The sequence below is a fragment of the Bufo bufo genome, chromosome 2, assembly GCF_905171765.1.
Source record: "Bufo bufo chromosome 2, aBufBuf1.1, whole genome shotgun sequence".
Taxonomy (NCBI): Eukaryota; Metazoa; Chordata; class Amphibia; order Anura; family Bufonidae; genus Bufo; species Bufo bufo.
This window is the reverse complement of record NC_053390.1, coordinates 183,061,187-183,085,117: the sequence shown is the minus strand read 5'-3', so window position 1 is coordinate 183,085,117 and position 23,931 is coordinate 183,061,187. Positions and strand designations below refer to the sequence as shown.

Here is a 23,931-nt window from a genome sequence, read left to right as displayed (position 1 = left end):
GCACTAACAGGAGTGCCAGTCCCTTCTCAAACAGCTGATCAGCGAGGGTCCCAGGTGTCGGACCACCACTGATCAGATACTGATGACCTATCTAGAGGATTCACATGTCTGTAATAATGGGTCCGCATCCCTCGCAAATTGCGGAACGGGTGCGGACCCATTTATTTTCTATGGGGACAGAATGGATGCGGAGAGCACACTATGTGCTCCCTGCATCCGCATTTCCGGAGCCCGCCGGTCCGCGGCTCCGTAAAAAAAATAGAACATGTCCTATTCTTAATAGGCATTTCTATGGGGGATCCGCAATGCACTACGGACGTGTGAATGGACCCTAAGCCATCAGTTAAAAAGTCTTGGAAAACGCCTTTAAACATACTACATGCATTACTCCCTTTCCAATATTCCTGAAGACGCTGGCTAATATTCTTTTGAGAACTACATGGACGTCTAAATCAATCTCCCTGAAAGCACTGTAGGTACTGTACTAACAATCTCATCATAAAACGTTCAGATTATAGAACAGTAGTGAAAGGTTTCTATGTGGCTCATGTTGTTCCCATTAATCTGCTCATGTATGACCACTAATCACAGGTAAGAAAATCTCATAATGGCCTTTTCACAGTGAAAAGCAAAAAAAGCAACCTTTCCCTTAATTTAAACGAAACGAGGCTGCAGGGAATAACTAGTAATACGCTGCTAACTACCGATCTCTGATACATCTCAAAGGAAAGTGTATGATTTATCATTTTATTTGACAGCAACCGAGAGAAACGCGCAGTGTGTGCGGCGACGAGCACAGTGCAGGACATACTTTGTTTCATCTAGGACTTCGACTTCTGCTGGGGCTGTGATGGGTGCGTTCGAATGCCCGGCGGTTGGGTCGTCTGTGTTCAGCTCACCATTCGTTGAACTTACAACCTGTAAAAGACAAGAGACAACATAAAAATGTGGTTCTGGATGTGCATTATGGGTATAATCCTCGAATGCTCTGCATTAAATATTCTAAGAAAATTTGTATTATGTGCATCGAAACACACAGTCGTCAGGGTTTTTGAAAAAGCTAACAGATTGGTATTCACTAAATTTTACAAACACAACTTATAAAAATGAGACACAATCAGGTTAAAAAAGCAACACAATACAGTGGAACAAGAAGACGAGGATGTGCTCAGTTGTTCCATTACCAGTGCCATTTGGCTAGGAATGTACAAGTCCTGACTACTTAAAGGGGTGTCCAAGTCATTCTTTTATTCCTTATATGTTTATATCTAAACAAAAGTAATGGCTTTTCAATTGATTAACTACTTCTACAGAGGCCCCTTTCTTATATTTCACCGAGTGTCACGTGACCTGTGACATCACCTTCTTTGCTCCGCTACGCTCCTGTGCACGGGTCATCACTAGTCGGCAGGCTCAGCTGTCTGGTCATGCTGGATCCATCCTTAGGAGGAGCTGTCAGGCAATCTCATAGAGCAGGAATCAGCAACCTTCGGCACGCCAGCTGCTGTGAAACTACAACTCCCAACATGCACACTTACTCATCTTGTTTTGTATCTTTCATAGAAGTGAAAGGAGGATGCTGGGAGTTGTAGTTTCAGAACAGCTGGCATGCCAGAGGTTGTTGACCCCACCATAGAGGTCAGCTTGCCAGTTTCCAGTGTATATGGGCTATGGAATATCAGTACTGAAATGTGAAAAGTGGGTGGGTCTTATCAGTGCAAAGCCACACCCCCTGCACGTTACTGGAGACAGAATGTGGAATGGCTTAGCATTAGCTTTTATAACCCAATAAGCAGAAGAGGACTTTCATCAACAGGGTGGAGGGTGGAACGGTTTACTGGACTGGATTAGGTGAAATACTCTGCCTGTATAAATGGAAGAAGCAGCAAGAACTAGTAAAAAGAAGGTCTGTGTGAGGTCAGTAATAACTGGAAAGAGCTGCGGCAAGAGAAGATGGATCTGTCAAGAGAACCAAAACAGTGCAGGGGGAGGGAAGGCAGTCTTAGCTGACACGCCCAAATAATCATGAGAAGAAAGTCTTTTACACGCCCCCGCAGCTCTGGAACTGCATGTAAACAAAGTGGCCAGAGCAGTACTAGGTATGTGTGGAAATAGCATTTTTCTTTTGCTAGACCTCACTTATCTAATGTACATATTCCTGACCATCAGGTTTGCAAAGTGTCATTTTTTTTCTGTAACTCAGACAACCCCCTTTAAAAGAATTTTCAATTTGGTATTTATAACACACTGATCTTCACCCTTCTTCAAAAGGCATCTTTAAGGGCAATAGGCACCTTTGGGTCAACTTATTTATTGCATAGGTTATATTATGGCCTAAAAATTACTTTTTTATAAAACATTTTGAACAGTTTTCTCCATCGGCCTGCATATATTAACATTTAAAGAATCTTAAAAATCTGCCTGCCTGCTCATCCAGTCAGATAGGTCACACCACAGTGTTCCACCCTTCCTGGTTTCTTATGATTTGTTTTTGATGAATGTGCAGAAGAACACAGGAAGGGACTGGAGACCATGCCATCAGAGAGCCTGTCTAATGGCGTAAACAGAGAACCGGATCGAGCAGCTTGTTAGGTGTTGCAACACATGCAAGGTGCAGGAGAAACACTGTGCAAAATTTTTCATAAAAGTCGCAAAGGCAATTTTAGCTTATTAATCACGCAATGCAATAAAAAAAAATTTACAAAGTCAAAGATGTACATAGTCTTTCATGTGTAGAATTTGTTGTCAACCTAACTCATTTTTCTAAACAAATGTAACCATTAGATCATTGTCTGGTTGTGTGTGATCTATACTTCTAGGTTTTATCAAATAATTAGGCTCCATAGGTGAAGTTTTGTGTGTGTCAATAGTTTGTAGGGTTCCATTTAGAGAATGTCCAAACCTTAAGCTTACCCAGATGAGGTGGCTAAACATGGATGTTGGTTCTTAGGGATTCTGATGTTATCTAAAAGCTCCCTATGTAAAGCAAGCATTTCCAATACAACATCAAAGTTGTGTGCTGCTACATTTGCAAATTTTTAACACTTTTTCTAACACATGATTTGGAATGATAGTTGAAAAATGTAAACTGCAACCATCAGCGCCAATAATACAATACCAATCCACAATCTTGTGTAGAAGCTGTTACTCGGCAAGGTAAACATTGTAAAATGAAACAGAACATTCTACAAGCCAAAATATGCTGAAAGCTTGTGTACCATCCATAAGACTAAGAAAAGGATGCATTACTAGAGAAACTACCTGAAAACCTTCCCTAATGTCTTCCTTAGCCATATTATTTTCTGTTTCAGCTGTACAGCTAGATGCATTTCTTTCACAAGCAGTGGGTGTCTCCTTTTTATGGAATCTGACAGTACTGTATTGCAGTTACCTCACTTCCCATTCTATTTGTGTTTTTTTCTAGGGAGCTCAGAAGCCGATATGGAAAGGGGATCAGACTTGCAGACACACAGGAGTTTCACTGCTCTTCAACAGCAGTGTAGAGGCAGTGCTTCTATCCGGCTCAGCTAGCTCTGACATGCACCCATATCCTGTGAACCATCTGTTACTAGAGACATATCTAGCTTAACAGGCAGTGGACTGCAAACTAGGTGAAGTGAGACTCCTAGTGGCCATGACTTTACAGCTTTTTTTTCCTGACACATGCTGATTACAGCAGTTCGTCACTCGCGTGTTAAAAAAAAGAGGACCTTTCATGGGTACAAACATTATAAACTAAGTATCAGGATATGTAGGGGATAGGGATCTAACTACACTTACTAGTTTTCCTGGGCACCGCTCCGTTCGCCCACTGTGGCCCCCGTTGCATTCTCCCGCCCTGTATGCTAATTAATGGAATCGGAGCAATGAGGAAGAGACTGAGTCTTTCTCCATGGGCGTCTCCTTCTCCCCTGGCTGTAGCGCTGTCCAATCGCAGCAGAGAGAGTCACAGCCAGGGAGAAGGTGAGGTTTTTTTTTTAACCAATCAAATTTCATTTTTCACAGCTCCTTGGAAAAATGAAATGGTGGAATCTGATAGGTTGCTATTGGCAATTAAGCCAGTTCTACTTTACACCAGTTTGATAAATCTCCCCCATTGTATCTGAAGCCAATAAATTTACATTCACAAATACTTCTGAATTTGGTCTGCTGTCACTACAAGAAAAGGGTGACGCCAGTCCTTCAATGTCCATCTTCCAGATCCACCGAAGGCAACTGCTTCCAGAGTGTTGTGTCCACAACTAAAACAGCTGAGCAAGATTTTACCCAATTTCTCGCTCTCTCCCTATACATATACTGTTGCTACATGGCTGTTTTTTTTTTTTTTTTAGTACCTCTGTTCGGCATATACAAGAACAAGAGCCTTTTTAAAGGTCATATGCTGTGCTGTTCCAGCCTTTATTCTTCTATTCTATTAATTGTTGTGTTTGCATTATCTTATCATTTACTATGTTGTGTAACGCTGCCACCCTGTGGTTATTCTTATAATACTTCTTATAGTGTGTTATGTAAATTATCCATTGCATTGCTCTCCTCCCTCTTTTGTGACATCACATCCTCTGTAAGGTCCTTCGTCCTTCCTCTTTGTGGCAGAGTTCAACCTGGTGAGAGCAATTCTTTTTGACCTCTAATATCCTCTAGCATACCCTCATTTCCCTGCATTTGTTTTCAAGGCAAATCAATAAATGATCAAAGCTTCACCATTGTATTCTCCTCACTGGATCATCACATGCAACTGGTGCCTATATCTGGAGATATTAGTGAGTTCAGCTATCTACCATTGCTTGTACAGGGGCTATCACTCACAACCAATCAGGGGATAATCTCTAACATACATCTGTGGCAGAATATATGCCAAAAAGGATTATCCTATGACAAACATGTATCACCATTGCATTTTACTCATTTTGTCCTAAAGATCATTTTTTATATTGGTCTGCATTGAAAATATTGAAACACCTGTCGCTAAGGGTTAATGTTTTTCTAGCTGTGTGAATCCTACTTTCACTTTTTGCAGGTCATCTAATAACCCTCATCTCTAATATATTAAGAGGTAATAGACACTTATTTAAGCCACATTATTATCAGTAAGATAAGGGCTGAGCTTTGATGACTGTTTATAATGTCTGAGAGCAGAGATAAGGAGCCTGTCAGCTCCCTGCATGATGGAAAAGAGAAAATTCAGATCCTGCTAATAGAGCATCTCAGCTCTGTACAGAGAAAAGGACTCCATATTTTTAGTAAAGCTCAATTGAAAAAAAGATTTTTACATCATTATGAGTACTATGTAATAAGAGAATTGTGCCTAATTCTACACCCTTTAAATTCTCTCAAATAAGTCAGCAGCTGAATACATGCACCAAGCATGCAACATAGCAGTTTGAAAAACATGAGCATTAATATATTTGGGGGAAAAAAAACATTTCATATAACTAATCAGATCATTGTTTTCATATTCTAATTTGCAATCAAAAATTAAAATAATAGGACTGGTTACTGTAGGCATCTCCTCCACCCTTGTCTTCACTACCAGTAATCGATAAGTAATGATACAAATTCATGAGAGGGACACAGATTTGAGAAGCTGCCATCCCAGAGATGTTACGCAAGAAAGAAAGTGATCAGTGTGGTGCCAACCATAAAACAATTCTATGCATTTCATGCTGCGCTTGCAAATTCATATTGCTGTGCGTGACATGCAGTAAATGCAACCATTCGGCAGAGGGATCAAAAATTCTTAAAGGGGTTGTCCAAGTTATTTTTATTAATTACCTATCCTCAAGATAGGTTATCAATATCAGAATGGCGAGGGTCCGACACCCAGCACCACCACCGATTAGCTGGTTGAAGAGAAAGCACGCGCTGTGCAAGGGCAGCCTTCCCTTCATTGTTTACCTGCTTGCTGTGGAAACAGCAGCAGTGAGCAGTTGTAATTACACCTAAGCCGTCCCATTCACTTCTATGGGACAGCTCGTTTCTATTCAAGTGTATAGGAATGGGCTATCCCATAGAAGTGAATGGGAGCACTTAGATGTAATGATGCCTGCTCACCACTGCTATTGCGACGCCTTCTCTTCAACCAGCATCAATAAAAATAACTTGGACAACCCATTTAAAGGGGTTGTCTCACTTCAGCAAGTGGCATTTATCATGTAGAGAAAGTTAATACAAGGCACTTACTAATGTATTGTAATTGTCCATATTGCCTCCTTTGCTGGCTCGATTCATTTTTCAATCAAATTATACACAGCTCGTACCCATGGTTATGACCACCCTACAATTCAGCAGCGGTGGTCGTCCTTACACACTATAGGAAAAGGCACCAGTTTCTTTGGTGGCTGGGACCACGGGAGTGCACATAGGCAAGCATGCTCAGCAGCTCCAGTCATGGCCACCTTATTTCTGCGCTGCAGCGGTGGCCATAACCTCTGGAAACGAGTAGTGCTTGTGATGGAAAAATAAGTCCAGCATAGAAGGCAAGTAAGTGCCTTGTATTAACTTTGTCTACTTGATAAATGTCATTTGCTAAAGTGAGGCAAGCCCTATAAAGGGTTTGACCCAGAATGCCAACAGGATAGACAATACCTGACTGGCTGCTGGGATGACCACCAATCACGAGAACAGGTGGACGCACTGCTGCTCCATTCAGACTCTATGGCGCTGTGCTTGGCCATGTCAGGCAGTCCAGACTTTGAATGAAGCAGAGGCAGTGAGGAACAAGAGACCCTCATTCTCCCGGCGGTTGGACCACCACCTACCTATCCTGTGGATAGGTGATAAGCTGTCATTTTTGGGACAACCACTTAATATAATAAAACCTGGGTTTGACAATGCAATTCAGGAGAGGAAACCAAGGTCAGGCTTCCATACTTACCTCACCTCCGCAGGAAGGTCAACATACCGGTGCACTTCAAAATATCTAATACAATACTGAATGAAGCCCAGAAGCCGATACACCAAGAAATTTGCTCCCATTTGGGTGCTTCTCAGTTGATGCCATACCAATAACCCACTTAAAGTGGTACAATGATCTACCTAGCTCCTGTACCCATGCCTTAGAGCATAAATACTACCCCCACCCCATGGTTATAACATACTTCTAAGCTAAATGTGAATTTAGTAAGTGACCATTTTGACTGTTATTTGACCTTCTCAAAAAAAAAAAAAAAAATAAATAAAACCTTGCATATGTTACACGATGACACTTGTTCCACGTCTTCCAAATGATGTAAAGTTTAGTGTTACCACATAACGAACAGCAAAGCATTCAGGGACACTAAAAGGCATAACACCGGCTAGAAACAAAAAGCATGCTACTGGGTCCTGGGGTTGGGGGCACGCAGGAGGTTACGGGACGCGCAAATAGTCAGTCATGCAAAGAAGCAGAAAATACCTGTACCGAGCCACCATGTCGGTCAGCTGCTAGGTGAGCTCTTATGTGATGGGGGTTGGCCTGCTGGGAGTCCCAGGCTGCCCTGTGGTCTGCCGACTGCTCATTACACAATGCATACAACATGCATGGAAGAGGAGGGAGAAAAACCCAAAACATATTAAAACACCTCATGCGTCATCACAACATGTGAAATTAAATGAAAAAGAGCAAGCAAATGATATCAGAATATGAAGAGTTACAACTACAGCGCACACTACAATTAAAGCAAATATGGCATGCAAACTAGAGAAGCCGAAAAGAACAGAGAAATTAGTCAAGTCCAGAAGTGTTAGGCTTTTATGTGCCATGAGCGCAACGCAAAGAGGGATAGCCGAGGACTGCGCGCGTGTCTGTGCATATAGCAATACTAGATTCATACAAAATAAAAACTGAAAATTAACTCAATTTAATAAAAATCTATTTGAGAAGGAAAAAATGGAGCTGTAAATATTAAGATGTGTCACACGGCAACCATTCTGTGTGTAATGTATGAACCCTTAAAGGTAGGTTATCAGTAACTGATCGGTGGGGGTCTGACACCCAGGACCCCCGCTGATCAACATTTTGAGAAGGCACCAAACGGTCATCTGTCGCGTGGCCTAGGAGCGGCTCAGTCCCATAGAAGTGAATGGACCGAGCACAATACCAAGCATAGCTGCTATACAATGTACAGCACTAAGCTTGATAAGCACAGAGAAGGGTCCCGGGTGTCGAACCAGAGGATAGGTCATCAGTATTAAAATCTTGGAAAACCCTTTTAAAGAAAACCTGTTCCCTCTCCTGACATGTCTGGTTTAGTAACTACTTGCATTCCCCATGTAATAACAATTCTGGACCATCTATTCTTATGGCTCTATGTTGTGCCGTTCCTTTATTATTTCTACTACAAGTTATGAATGAATTACCAGCAGCTTGCAGTAAGGGTACAGAGGGGTGTTACAAGTTGGGGGAGTCAGACACACCTACTACCGGTAACACCCAGTAGTATCTTTACCTGCAGACTGCTGGCAATTTACAGTTCTAGCAGGAATAATACAGGAATGGCACAATAAGAATAGATGCTCCAGAATTGTTATGACATGGGAATTACAAGTAGTTACCAAGGAGAGGTGACAGGTCCTCTTTGAAAACTATGCCCATCTGATGCAAGAACCCTTGAAGATTATGGACCTTCGTTATCAAAACTGTCCATAGTATTAGTGTCTTTGTTGCCCGTAGCAACAAAGCAGAGCTCCGCTTTCTTGGAGTGCTCTGGGAAAATGAAAGCTGACTTCTGGCTGCTATGGGCTGTAACTACCATTATAGCGCATCTAAATCAAGAACCTGTGAAAACTATGCCAGTACAATAAGTACCAGTTTTTAAAAACCCTCAAGTAGTGTAATAGTAATAAGTACTAATTTACTGCACCTACTGCATACAGCTCCCAAGTCTACATCTGCATATGCCCCCAAAATACTACACCAGTACAGCAAGTACTATTTTACTGCACCTACTGCATACACCTTTCAAGTCTACATCTGCATCGACCCCAAAATACTACACCAGTACAGCAAGTACTATTTTACTGCACCTACTGCATACAGCTCCCAAGTCTACATCTGCACCGACCCTAAAATACTACACCAGTACAGCAAGTACTATTTTACTGCACCTACTGCATACAGCTCCCAAGTCTACATCTGCACCGACCCTAAAATACTACACCAGTACAGCAAGTACTATTTTACTTCCTGTAAGGCAATAAACCATACAATCTAGGCCTGCACAGTGCCATCTCACCCCAATGATGCAGGAGCCCTTTGAGACTACATACAGCTCTCCCTTGCAGCCCAGCACACCAGACTGCACGATACCACATTATGTAATGAGATTTCAGCCCATTATATCACAATTATCCGATCATTATAACCAACACTGATGCAGCACTGCTCTGCTCACCAGCTCTCTTCATTAGTCCACCAAGTAGAGAAAAGGGCACAATAAGAGGCCGTGACTACATATATGTTATAACGCATCACTTACAAACTACAAGACCACATTAAAAGCATAGTCAATGTAAAATAACAGCAGATAAATGACATATCTTATCAGACCTGCTCTCTCTGTACAAGACTGATAAATATAGTCTGGACGGTCACTTCTCCGGACACGTCAGCTCTGGTGGCTACCTATATTCTCCATGGAACAATTCTGGGGCATCTACTCTTAGGACCATGTTCTACCATTCATTTTTAATTCCATTTAGAAGTTTAAGAATGAACTGCAGGCAGTCTGCAATGATGGCCGTGCTGGGTGTTATCTGTACAGTCGCACATAGCACCCGCAGTGCTGCCGATGCCAGATTATGCAGGGACAACCCCCCCAACAGGTAACGCCCAGACAGACCTTAACAGATGCTCCAGAAATATTTTGTGTAGAAATCAAGTAGTCACTAAAACAAACACGTCAGGAGAGGTGACATATATATCCTAATAATGAGACCGTAAATAGCATATGGCATGTACTTAAAAGGGCATGGGTCACTGAAAAAAACTATTTTTTTTCTGCCAGTTAAAACCAGATAGTAACACATATCCTTTTTTTCTATTCTGTTTTAATTTTCTGATGATAGATTTTTTAATTTTATTTCCTGAACATGATTATGGGAACGGCTATCTTGTCTGAGCTGTTTTGATACTGTATTCCCTAAATCTTAACCCACAACACACCCGGCCGGCACCCCCTATAGAAATACCTATTCTTGTCCGCAGCTGCGGACAAGAATAGGACATGTTCCATCTTTTGCGGAGCTGCGGACCGGAAGTTCGAAGCCGAAACCCAGAAGTTTGGGGCCGCGCTCCGCAAATGCGGAAGCGGAGAGCACATAGTGTGCTCTCCGCTTCACATCCGGGCCCATAGAGAATGAATGGGTCCGCACCCGTTCCGCAAAATTGCGGAACGGGTGCGGACCCTTTTGCGGACGTGTGAATGGGGCCTTAAGCCAGTGCTCGCTGCTCTGCACTGATGAGGGAAATCATCCTGAAACAGCTTTCTGCAGATGGGGTGCTGGCCTAAAGGCTATGTACACCTTAGGAGGCAATTTTAGTTTATGATTGCATGTTACTCATTTTTGGCTAAAAATCTTTTTTTCAATTGGCCTTTATTAAAAATATTGAGCTGTCTTGTCACAAAGGGTTAACAGTTTTTTGCCAGTCATAGAATACACCTCATCTCTAAACTACTGAGAGGTCATAAACACTTGTAAGCCACATTCTTATCAGTAAGGTAAGAACTGAGCTATAAGGAGTGTTTTCAGAAAGCAGAGATAAGGAGTCAGTCAGCTCCCCAACTGACAGAAAATCTAAAAGGGTGCTACTAGAGCCTATCAGCCCTGTACAGAAAAAAAAGACCGCAATATTTTTAATAAAGACCAATTAAAATATATATTTTTAGCTCAAAATGAGTACAATGCAATAATATAAACAAATTGCCCACAAAATGTGTACATAGCCTTTAAAGGGGTTATCCAACCCTTATAATGCCCCCCAAAATGCCAAGGCACCCCATACTGGTCATACTTACCTCTGCACCCATGTCTCTGCACCACTGTGTCTACCCGCACTGCAGATCAATGTAATAGCAGGCCGCGATGGGAAAGAGCCTCCCTAGGGTCACCCACGAAGCTAGGGAGGCTGGTTCCCGTTGCTGTCTGCTATTGGCTAACCTAGCTGAGCCCCTTCCCTTTCGCAGGATGTTTTGATCTGCACGACAGGGAGATGCAGCGGCGGCCGCGCAGGCATCAGGAGCCACGCGGGTGCTGGGCAAGTATGACCAGTATGATGGGCCCGGGCATTATAGGGGTTGGATAACCCCTTTAATTATTATCCAAGTCATGTCTCGAGGCCTTTCAAAAGGTTGAACATTGACTTAAAGGGAACCTGTCACCGGGATTTTAGGTATAGAGCTGAGGACATGGGTTGCTAGATCGCTGCTAGTACATCCGCAATACCCAGTCCCCATAGCTCTGTGTGCTTTTATTGTGTCAAAAAAACGATTTTATACATATGCAAATTAGCCTGAAATGTGTCAGAGCTTGAAAATATGACTCTTCTCTGGTCACACAAGCAAGATATGACTCTTTTATGTTAATTTGCATATGTATCAAATCGGTTTTTTTTTACACAATAAAATGGGGACTGGGTATTGTGGATGTGCTAGCGGCCATCTAGCAACCCATGTCCTCAGCTCTATACCCAAAATCCCAGTGACAGGTTCCCTTCAAAGGATAGCTCATTTGAATACCCTCTTCCCAGAATTACAGAGGAGCGTGCATGGCCTATTAGACTCCTCACACTGTTTAAGGCGCTCTCTATTAGGAGATATTATATTCTTCAAATCCTTTATTAACATTTAGATGTATGACCTGTGCACGGAGGTCAGGAGTGAGCAAATATTACCTACTGTGAATGATGGTTCCTGTAAGTGGCACCTATTAGGCTTCATGGCCAGTGAAAAACTACAGGATTTTAGAATTTTTTAATATACAGATTTTGACATGGAAAATTAAAAATAAAAACATGATTTAAACAATAGGTCATTTTCTGATGATGCATTCCCTTTAACAAATGATAAAACCTGTACAAGTAAAACAGATTAACTAAAGAAGCAGTGATCAGAATAGTGACCTAACCCAAACCTTCACCGTGATATGTAACCATTCTGTGCTTTGGCTAATGGACAAGGGTCCTAAATGGAGAATTCCTAATAGCACATTTTTCTAAACCAAATAACTGCCGACTACAGCCATTTTCCACTACACAATCAATCAAGTTGCCTGTCTTGAAAGGGCAAACAAGGAATAATATAGGACACTAAGGGAGAAAAATAATCCCTGTAAATATTGTTTTCCTGTATTATGCCACATGTAAAATGACTTGGATAATTACAATTTTAAAGGATGTCTAGGACAGGGATCAGCATAGCAGCTGTGGTGAAACTACGACTCCTAGCATGCACACTTGCTTTGGTGTTCTCAGAACTTCCATAAAAAAGTAAGTGGAGCATTCTGGGAGTTGTAGTTTCACCACAGCTGGAGTGCCAAAGGTTACTGACCCCTAGGACTTTGGCATTGATGACCTAGCCTTAGGTGGGGGTCCAATCACCCCATTGGATTGAATGGACTTCGCTTTGCTAAACTGTGTGTCAATTCCTGTCATTTGCTTTACCAGGTATAGAGTCAGACATTTTGTGGTTTATGTACTTGGTACTATAGCGCTCTGCAGTTCAGTCCCATTGGGGTTTATAGGACTGGTGGCCAACAGCAGGCATAGCCACTACCAAATGTATAGCAATGAAGGAGATGTAGCGCTCATCGGAGCGTCAGGGTCCCTTAAGTCAGCTGATCAGTAAGAATGCCAGAAGCCGGACCCCCACCAATCTGATATGTAAGTCCCGAAAAACCTTTTAATAAGTCATCAGTACCTGATCGGTGGGGATCCAACTGGTGCTCCTGTGAGTGCTGTGGCCTTTTCCCAGCGTACCAAGCACTGCGCCGTACACTGTATAGTGGCTGTGCTTTGTATCACACTCAGCCCTATTCACTTCAATTGGGCTGAGCTGCTCCTAGCCCACATGACTGATGAACCTGTCGTCAGTGGCCTAGAAGAAGCTGTGAGAAGGCAGCGTCATTCACAGGAACGCCGGTGGTCCTAGGTGTCGGATACTGATGACCTATTTAGAGGATAAAAATCTTAAAAAAAAAAAAACTAAAAGGAAAAGCCATATTGACACCAAAACTCTGCTCTTCGATCGGTTTATTCACATTTTATGTGCTATAATATAAAAAAGTTAAATTTTCCTTAAAATAGCCCCAGTTGTGATCTCTTGAATTTCAATGTGGACCATTTTTGCTACAAACCCAGTGAAATGTTGCATCCAAATTCAGAGGATAAAATTATGATATTCCCCATATGAATATAAGCCTGAGAGATTAACACTGGCCCCCAAAGGCGCATAAGCATCCGCATCCTTTGCTCCAGATACTGAATCACAATCCATTTGCAATATGACTTGTTAGAAGGAAGTGAAGGTGAACTAAAGAAGCCCTCGATGTAACATGTTAGATGGTAGTGCGTAGTACCTGTGCCACAGTGTTATTTCTTATTACCGATGACTTAGATGTATTAAGGGTCACCAACTGTTAAAAAAACTTTTGATATGGTCATAGAGCTATATCAAAAGTTTAGATCGGTGGGGGGTGCCGAAACCCCTACTGATCCCCAGGACAAGGTGAGAGAACCATGCACATATCGTGCACTCTCTGCAGAGGACAGAATTGAGATGAACCCATAGACCTCTATAAAGCCTGTCTCGAGACGGAAGGAGAGACGTGATATGGGCGCCGATCTTCCTTCGTTCTAAAGATTTATGACCGACACCCCCACTGATCTAAACTTTTGATATGTCAGACATACCACACATTTTTCAATAATTAGGGACTCTACAATTAGGAATGATATGTTTTCCGATATTAACAATGAAAATTTAAAATCGACAGAAATGACGTAAGGAACTGGTTAATGTTTCCAACATTTACCTGATTTTTGGCTTGCTGCATCTTATCTCTGTGTTGATGTGCTTCTCTGTTCGATGAAAGTGCTGGATCGGCATGAATGGAGCCAACTGGTGTAGGCTGAAGTCAAAGAAACAAAGTATAGGAACAATTCAAAAGAGCTGAATATCTACCGAATAAAAGATCCAAGTGAGACAAACCCCTTGAAGTACTGGAAAATCCTTTTAATGGAAGAGATACATTTCAAATATCAGGAAAGAAAAACTCACTCATCTATTGCTGTCTTATGGACCTCATCGGTACAGTTTGGGGGTCTAGTTCGCTAGAGGAGTTACAGGGCATACTTCTCCCATGGTGTATGGTCTGAACCTGCTAGTTTCCCTTAAAGAGGAATTGGAGAACTACTAAGGCCATCGTCTTGTGAAGATCAGTTGTGACGTGTGCCAATATATAGGAATCTCATCCTATACTGTAGGGATCAGCAGCCTGCGGCACTCCAGCTGTTCTGAAACTACAACTCCCAGAACACTCCATTCACTTCTATGGGAACTAGAAAAATAGCAGAGCGTGTTTGCATGCTGGGAGTTGTAGTTTCACAGCAGCTGGAGTGCCAAGGGTTGCTGACCCCTGCTATAGTGAATTCATGGAAAATAGAGGAAAACAGCAGCTTTCCATTGCAACTGTTTATTACAGAAACAATCAGACTCCCATAGATGTATTATATAGATAGTATATGCAAAACACAATCTTGCCTGGCAGGTTCACCTGGTCATGCCACCCGCTTATGTAAATTCATGTGTTCAGTTCAGCATCTGATATAAAAATATAATTCTTTATTTCAGGACTGCATAACCCATAGAGTACGTAAAGTGCTGCAAGTGCTGTCAATGAGCAGATGAGCGAGGTCCATCAAGACTAAACTAGACTCCACACAGCTATTGAGTCTCTCTATTAAAAGGTTTACCTCAACTCAGAACTTACCAGCTGCTTACCAATCCAGTCATACTCATAGTCAAACATATATCCCTTTCGGTCAAACAAGTCTGTAAATAATTTCCGTAAGTAGTCATAGTCTGGCTTCTCGAAGAAATCTAGCCGCCTTACGTATCGCAAGTATGTGGCCATCTCTTCTGCAAATAAGGGGGGGAAAAGTGCATCACCATGAGTGAAAATCAGAAGAACAAGTATATAAGCAAGGACTCAGTGTCCAAATCAGACATAGAAATAAAGGTTTCTTTATGCATGCCTCTAAACATGTCAAGAGCATTCAATGTGAAAATTTCCCAGCATTTCCTGCCAACTTAATGGGATCAAGTTGCATTCTTGGCCTTGGTGTAACAGGTATTGGGTGTGGAGTGGACCTACTGTACCACATAAACCTTTTGACTTTGGGCTAATCCTAAGGGCGTTACCCTGGCAATCCCTTGGTTTTCACCTTTTAACCCCTATGATATGTGGCCTTCGTTGAATGGAACCCACCAGGCTGCTACCTCTTGGAATAGTCCCAATGTAGTTGGCATCTAACCCACAGATAAGAGACACGGGTAAGAAGGACCAAGAGGTCAAGCATTACTTGTAGTCGGAAAACAGGCAGAAGTCAGGGGATGCCTCGTCATAATTTAGGCGCAAACTATGAAAGGGGAGCAGGGAAACAAAGAACAGAGAAAAAAGCTAGATTTTGAAAATGACTAGTGTTGAGCGAACTTGTGTTTTAAGTTTGGCGTCTAAAGTTCGGGTTATCTAAGTATCCCGTTATGGATTCCTCTACCACGAACCATAACGGAATTTAGAATCCATAACGGGATACTTCGAGAACCCAAACTTTAGACGCCGAACTTAAAACACAAGTTCGCTCAACACTAAAAATGACCTAATAAAAGTAGTGGGGCAGCGAAGGGCAAGCCGCTGATGTTACACTTGGTAGCATCCAACAGAGGTCCCCAACCTTTTGCAGCCCGTGAGCCACTTTCCAGTATGACTAGTTTTGTTGTGCCACACCAAGTATTAGGACATGAGCCTTTAGTCCTACCATGGTGCCACTACAGCACAACAGTATTTATGACATGCCATACAGTTTAAGGGCTCATGCACACGACCATTGCCGGTTTTACGGTCCGCAAAACATGGATACCAGATGTGTGCATTTCGCCCAACGGCCCATATTAGAACAGTCCTACCCTTGTCCGTAATGTGGACAAGAATAGGACATGTTCTATATTTTTGCAGATGCCACGGGACATACACACGGATGTGGACAGCACATTGTGTGCTGTCCGCAATTTTGCGGCCCCATTGAATTGGCCTGCATCCAACCCGCAAGTCTGACTTGGACTTGTAAGGAGCCACTTCCAGACGGTGGCGCTAATGAGGTGGATCATTTTCTCTAGATCTGTGATGGCTAACATCCGGTACTCCAGCTGTGGTAAAACTACAACTCCCAAGATGCACCCTTGCTTGGCTACTATCAGAACAATGCCAATAAGTCTCCATACCATGGAGCACGGCTAAAAAGTCTCCATGCACAGCTGGTGTCTTTAAGGAGAGCCGACACCTAAGCAAATCTTTTAGAATACATGCGGTATCTCCTGGATGCAGAAACGCACACACAAGGCAATGTATTAGCATATTTACTGCCATTACTTAGAACACAATAAATGCAGACCGTAAAATGTGCTCGCTGCAGATAGAGGCAAATCGGATAAAATCTGTCTTTCCTAAGAAGCCGCAATATACACACAGATGAATAAGGCATTTTAATGAGGCTGTAGTGTTTTCAGCAGGGGTTCATCAGCAGGCTCTACATGATGCCACTTATCTACCATAGGCAGTAGTTACCTGGGAAATTCTCGCAGAGTACTTCAATTGGAGTCGCTCGCTTTGTATCTCCAATTTTCTGATACCTTTCTTTTAATGTGTCTGCCTGCAATAAAGAAAAGTCAAAAGCTTAAAATGAAAGATACACCATAAAAGGGCCTAATAGACTGGACGGTTTTTGGGCCAATGCTAAGGAACAAGTGTTCATAAGAATATTGGCTTCCGATAAATGGCCCATATAACCGTGCCACCGATCAGAGGGTAAACGAGCAGACACTCGCTTGGCGGCTGACTGGCATCTTTGGATCAAGATGTAAGATGCAATAATCAGTAGCACATCTCCCTGTATAATCAGGAAAGTGCTGCCGACGATCAACATCAGGCAGTGTAATAGAGCCCTAAGGGTACGTTCACGCAAAAACAGCTGTTTTCCACCATGAAATCCGCAATCAAAATGCCAATAGCTTTCCATTGACTTCAGTGGAAAAGTGGCATGTAAGGCTACGTTCACAATAGTATTTGGAATCCGGTAGCCTGATCCGGAGGAGGATCAGGCTACGGGAACTCATATCTGGCATGGCCAAATACCGCCTGATCCCCACTGACTATAATGGGATCCGGACGATTTTCCGGCATACTGTAAATGCCAGTTTCGGCAGGAAAAAAGCCATTGCATGCAACAGTTTTAGGTCCGGCCGACACCTGACATTTGAGGCAGCTGAATCAGGATGCCGCAGATGTGAACCCAGCCTTACTTCTTAGAAGTGGATTGTTAGTGGACTTTGTATAGAAGTCAATGGTGGAAGCATTAAAAAAATAAAATAAAAAAAACAGTTTTAGAAGCGTTTTTTTAGTGGTGTTTCTGCCAACCAAAAACGCTTCTGCATTATCCCACCCAAGGGCTGGAGAAGAAAAACGCTGGCAAAACCTATTCCGAAAAACGCCTCCAAATCCTCAAGCAAATACTGTGCTTAAACACTTGTAATACTCCCCTAAATCCGCCATCTTATTCGAAATCTACCAACCAAAAATGACCTGTTTTCAGCTACTGATATTTCTGCCGTGTGAACTTAGTCTAAGGCCTCATGCACACGACCGTTCAGTTTTTTTTGCGGTCCGCAAATTGCGGATCTTCAAAACACGGAAGCCGCTAGTGTGCCTTCTGCAATTTGTAGAACGGAACAGGGGGCCCATTGTAGAAATGCCTATTTTTGTCTGCAAAAAGGACAAGAAAAGGACATGTTCTATTTTTTTTTTTTTTTTTTGCGGGGCTACGGATGCGGACAGTGCTGTCCGCATCTTCTGCGGCCCCATTGAAGTGAATGGGTCCGTACCCGAGCCGCAAAAACTTGCAGAACAATGGTCGTGTGCATGAGGCCTAAGGCTCTGTTCACAATAACCTTGTGGCTTTCAGATAGCGACCAACGCAGCGCATTGACATATAATGGCACCACTCCTGTACAAATAACAATTGTAAGAACAGCACCATTGTCTCTTACCCAGCGCGGTCAGAAGTGAAACAAGACGTCTGCCGATGGATCCTCAGCAGCCAATCCAAACAGTAAAAAGAGCAACTTGGGACGCCAGCATCTCCTCCAAGCAATTCTTTATTCATCCACTCCATAGCACACAAATAAAATTTGTGATGTTTTGGCTATATCCTAGCCTTTTTCAATTAACGTATAAATGTACATCACACACATATATACCAAAGAGGTGGTTCCCCCAATCACTGAGGTGTATTTGAGTAGGTTTTTATAAAATGCAAGACGTCTCTAAATGCCATCATTGTTGCCATGGACGTGAACCAAAAAAACACACAAGTGCACCACATGGCTTTTCATGAACCTGTACCACCTAAGGGACTTATTATATGGGTCTACAGAGAACGATAAAATGCCAATCAATCACTGAACATTCGGCCAATAGGTGGCAATAAGAAAAACTCTGTCAGCAGCACATCGCCCGCTGTAAACCGGGGATGTACCGCTGACATAAAAACCATCAATCCCCATACTCGTGATATTCTCCACATGTAATCAGCATGCTGTATTATCATAAGATAACGGGCAGAAATACGCTATATATAAAACTACTTTAAAGGGGTTGTCCGAGTTATTTTTTTGTTCTTTCTATGTTCCTAACTGGGCAAATGTAACAGCTTTCCAATTCACTCACTTTATCTCCGGTGGCTGGTTTCTCAGATTTCACTGAGGGTCACATGACCTGTGATGTCAGCTTCTCTCCCTGCTCTGATGAAGGTAAAACAGTCACTGTGCTGGCCACGCCCCCCTTCACTGCCGTCTGCTCTCTCCTCAGATTCTTAACCCCTTCAGCTGCACACACTGGCTAGCTGCAGCAGGCAGTGAGGAGACCATTCTGGGCACAGGATCTGACAGACTAGAGAGCATTACACAAGAAGGTAGGGGGGAAATCCTGTGTGTATTAGCAGGGTCATTGTACAGCTAGGACTTGTAGTTCTACACATACAACTTGCTGTTGATTCTCCCAGCACTCAGGGCAGCTCTGTAGCCACTCCCTTAGCAGTGTCATTATACAGCTGGGACTTGTAGTCCTACACATACAACATGATGCAGAGTCTCCCAGCAGGCAGACATGTCACTCAGGGCAGCTCTTGTATGTAAACAAAGTGACAGAAAAGAACCAGGGAAATTAGGAAATATATTTTCCTTTTTTGCATAAAACTTGCTTAGCTCAGTTATATATCAGATTTTCAGTGCTATATTATTATTTTTTTTTTCATAACTCGGACAACCCCTTTAACACCGTTTTCTGGCAGTACAATATCGATGGCCTACCCTCCGGCACGGCTGATCAGCGAGTGTGCCTGAAGTCGGACCCTCACTGCTCTCATATTGATGACGTATCCCGAGGATAGATTATCAGTATTTGGCTCCTTATGGTTGTTTTCATGTCATACACTATATATGCAATGTGGTTAACCCTTAGGTTATGTCTATTTATGGGTCCTTTTAATAGGACAGTTCATGTTCTCCCCATACTGAACCATGCTTTACCTTAAGTCCTTGCCAAGGCAGGCTTCCTCGTAGAAAATACATAAACATGTGTCCTAACGCTTCTAAGTCATCTCTTCTACTTTGCTCTAAAAACAAAGAAAAAAAAAAAAAAAGTTATTCACAATGTGGACACCCCAACTAAGGGTCCATTCACAAGTCCGCAGAATGGGTCAGCATCCGTTCCACAAATTGCAGAACGGGTGCGGACCCATTCATTCTCTATGTGGCAGGAATGCAGGCAAAAAAAAAAAAATTAAAATAGAACATGTCCTATTCTTGTCCGCAATTGCGTACAAGAATAGGCAGTTCTATGGGGGTGCCGGCCGGGTGTATTGCGGATCCGCAATACACTACGGACGTGTGAATGGACCCTTAAAAGGGTTTTCCGAGATCTTAATACTGATGAGCAATCCTCTGGATAGGTCATCAGTATCTGATCGGTGAGAGTCTGACACCCATGACCCCCGCCGATCAGCGCTTTAAAAAGCACCCGTGAGCACCACAGCTTACCAAGCACAGAGCCGTGCATGGAGTTTGTATGTTCTTCCCGTGTTTGAGTGTGTTTCTGCCGGGTACTCCAGTTTCCTCCCACATTCCAAAAACATACTGATCGGGAACTTAGATTGTGAGCCCCATTGGGGACAGAGTGATGCTAATGTCTGTAAAGTGCTGCGGATTAGGTCAGTGCTTTATAAGTGCATAAAAAAAAATATAAAAAAAATGTGGCCGAGGTGCGCCCAGGCCACGTGACCGATAGACGTGTCCTCACTGGCCTAGGAAAAGCTAAGAGAAGGCTGCAGCGTTACTGCGAGTGCCGGTGCCTTCTCAAACAGCTGATCGGTGGGGGTCCCGGGTGTCGGACCCCCACCTATCCAGAGGACAGGTCATCAGTATTTAAATCTTAAAAACCCTATTTAATGGCACAGAAGTGAACCATCACAGCAGGCCTGAGGTCAGAAGGAAGCAGGAATTTATATACAGTGTGAATTTTATATGGCAGGCATGAGTAGTCACATTTCAGAAGTGGAAATGAGTACGAATGCTTAAAAAGAGGACCTGACACTTCTCCTGACATGCCTGTTCCATTAGTTTCATGCATTCTCCATGTAATAACAATTCTGGACCATCTATTCTTATGACTATGTTGTGCCATTCCTTTATTACTTCTACTAGAAGGTATGAATGAATTGTTAGCAGTCTGCAGTAAGGGTACAGAGGGGTGGTAACCAGTTGGGGGGGGGGGGGGGGGGGGGTGTACCTGCACAGACTGAAAATGGCAGCACTGATTTGGATAGAGTGAGACTGTACCGGTACATTCCCCCAACTTGTTACCACCCCTCTGTACCCTTACTGCAGACTGCTAACAATTCATTCATAACTTCTAGTAGAAGTAATAAAGGAATGGCACAACATAGAAACATAAGAATAGATGCTCCAGAATTGTTATTACATGGGGAATGCATGGAGCTAATAAAACAGACCATGTCAGGAGAGGTGACCGGTCCTCTTTAAGGGTTTTTTTTGCCCCCAAGAGATGGCATGTTCTTCAGCATAGGCCATCACTAGTTGATCAGCAGGGGTCCAACGCCCAGCACCCCTGCGGATCGGCTGTTCGGTGGAGCTCTGTCATCACCAGAGCTACAGATCACCATCAACATTGTACAGTCCACTACACTACAATGTCGACGGAGCTAAACAGAACAGCCGATCCGCAGGGGTGCTGGGCGTCAGATTCCGGCTGATCAGCTAGCGACAGCATACTTAGAGGATAGGCCATCATTTGAAAAAAATGGACAACCCCTTTAAAGATATCATTATGTCCTCAATGCTACTCTACCCCTTTAATAAATGCTAAGGCATAGCAGAAAGTAGCAAGGACAGAATGCAGACCACCTGCCAACTTGCTGACAGTTGTGAATTCTATTACAGAAGCCAATACGGCTAAATGTGTCCCCCGCAGCCGAAATCTAGTCTCTAGACTTCTACTTCCAGCGAACTGATGATATAAATCGGCATGGGTGCTTTGCATTCTTGAGTGGGTGACAATACAATAGCAGTCCTGTGCAAAGGGGACAGACATTTCAAGTACTGACTCTTCCAAACAGGCGGAGAAAGATGCCTCAGGCTATTTTTATCAGGCTGGTCTTGGCCATCTTATCGACTGACACATGAGATGCTGTTTTCATGATCCTGCAACACTCAAAATGTCCTACATACACTACGCACGCTCCAACGTCGAATCCCCCAAATTATTAATAAACCTTCAATCCCTCAGCCAGCAGGTGGCAGCAATAAGTTACTTAAGAGGCTGAAATATTCTCTGCAAGGAGGAAGATGGTCTGAAGGATTCTCTGCAAGCTCTCGCACTCCATAACTGTAAAGTGAATGATCGCTGAAAAGAGGGGAAAAATGGCCGTGGCTTAGCATTTCCAAGCATGCCAAGCAATCCGTTAATGAATCTGGAAATCCTGAACAGATGTAATCATAGAAACAGGAAAATGGAGAGACCAGACCGATCAATTCCATCTTTCCTGCTTTCAAACTGTAGATCTACTTAAGCTGTGCAGATTTATTTTTATGTCTAGCCCAGAGATTCTAGAATTCAATTTCATTATTGACTTCAGGTCTAAGTTACTAGGATCGTTGCCAACTGTAGAAGATGCCGCAGCCTTATATGCCAGGCCCTGACATGCAGAGCATAAATACTTCAGGGGGACAACCAGGGCACGTCTGCAGCATGTGTGTAGTTGTAGCTTTTCCAACAGTCACAAAGAGCATAGAGTACAATCACTAGAGATCTTCCATTACTTCTGCATTGTGATGTGTATCGGAGAAAACGGAGACCAACGCACAACATCTAGAATGTAAAGTTATCCGTTTCCTGCAAAGATGGCCTAAAGGGGTTTTCCGGGACCTTCCTTAGGATAGGTCATCAATATGAAATTGGTGGGGGTTCAGCTCCCAGTGCCTCCACAGATCATCTAAGGCGACTTTCACACTTGTGTTGTTATTTTCCGGCACAGGATTTCAATACCAGAAAAAAAATATATAAAAATCTGTTTAGTCCTCATGTGTTCTGAATGGAAATAGATCCATTCAGGATGCCTTCTGTTCCATCAGCATTCCGTTGGTGACCGGCCCCGAAACCTCTGCAAGCTGTGGTTTTGTGTCTGGTCATAAAAACGGGAAAAAATTGACCCGGCACTGAAAAGAATACAAGTCAATGGTGACTGATGCGAGACTAATAAAAAAAAAAATATTAAAAAACAAACACAGATCAGTCACCCATTGACTTTCAATGTATTTAGTGACGGATCCGTTTTGATTTCACACAACAGTATCCTAACAGAACAGATGCATCCTGATGTGCAACAAATCTCAGTACCGGAATTAACAACCCAAGTGTAAAAGTAGCCTTATCAGGATTTGCGGCGTCAACTACACCGCTCCACAGATTGTGTTGTGGCTGCACTTGGTTACTGTACAAAGTCAAGTCAATGGGAACAACTCTGCAGTAACAAGGGAAAGCCGCTTCACAGTGGGCGGAGCTGCTGATTGTTGGAGGAGCTGACAGTCAGCCCCCAGCTGATCTGAAGAAGGTCTACAATAGTAAAGTGCAGGCGAAACCACTTTAAGCCTTTATGTTGTATGATTGTGCATGTACTTCCCTTTACACTATAATACACAAGTCTACTGCGAGAGCTATATACTCATGAAGTGAATCGCCACTATTAGGCCTCATGCACACGACCGTATCGTCTTTTGCAGTCCACAAATTGTGGATCCGCAAAACACGGATGCCGCCCGTGTGCGTTCCGGAATGGAACGGGCGCTCATAATGGAAATGCCCATTCGTCTCCGCAAAACAGACAAGTATAGGACATGTTGATTTTTTTTTGGCGGGGCCACGGAACGGAGCAACGAATGCGGACAGCAGACAGAGTGTTGTCCACGTCTTTTGCAGCCCCATTGAAGCGAATGGGTCTGCATCCGAGCCGCAAAAAACGCAGCAACGGTCGCGTGCATGTTTCACAGTCCCTCCCGTGACAGAGGTGATCAGATCGGATAGACTTGCTGCACGTGAGGCTGACCGGTC

At 43.1% G+C, this 23,931-nt stretch overlaps 1 protein-coding gene across 5 annotated transcripts in view; it reads right to left on the bottom strand.

Annotated features, from left to right (window-relative positions):
- Positions 1-23,931, bottom strand: part of CSNK1G3 (casein kinase 1 gamma 3) — a 146,280-nt gene that overhangs the window by 13,583 nt on the left and 108,766 nt on the right. For 3 of the 5 annotated variants that reach the window (XM_040415957.1, XM_040415956.1, XM_040415958.1), the window contains 6 exons: positions 19,836-19,921; positions 16,819-16,903; positions 14,965-15,113; positions 14,008-14,103; positions 7,394-7,489; positions 812-918 (listed from right to left, as the gene is read on the bottom strand). In XM_040415957.1, the coding sequence (XP_040271891.1) occupies positions 812-918; positions 7,394-7,489; positions 14,008-14,103; positions 14,965-15,113; positions 16,819-16,903; positions 19,836-19,921 (619 nt within the window). The remainder of the gene's footprint in view (positions 1-811; positions 919-7,393; positions 7,490-14,007; positions 14,104-14,964; positions 15,114-16,818; positions 16,904-19,835; positions 19,922-23,931) is intronic. The other 2 variants (XM_040415959.1, XM_040415960.1) reach the window with 1 other exon arrangement.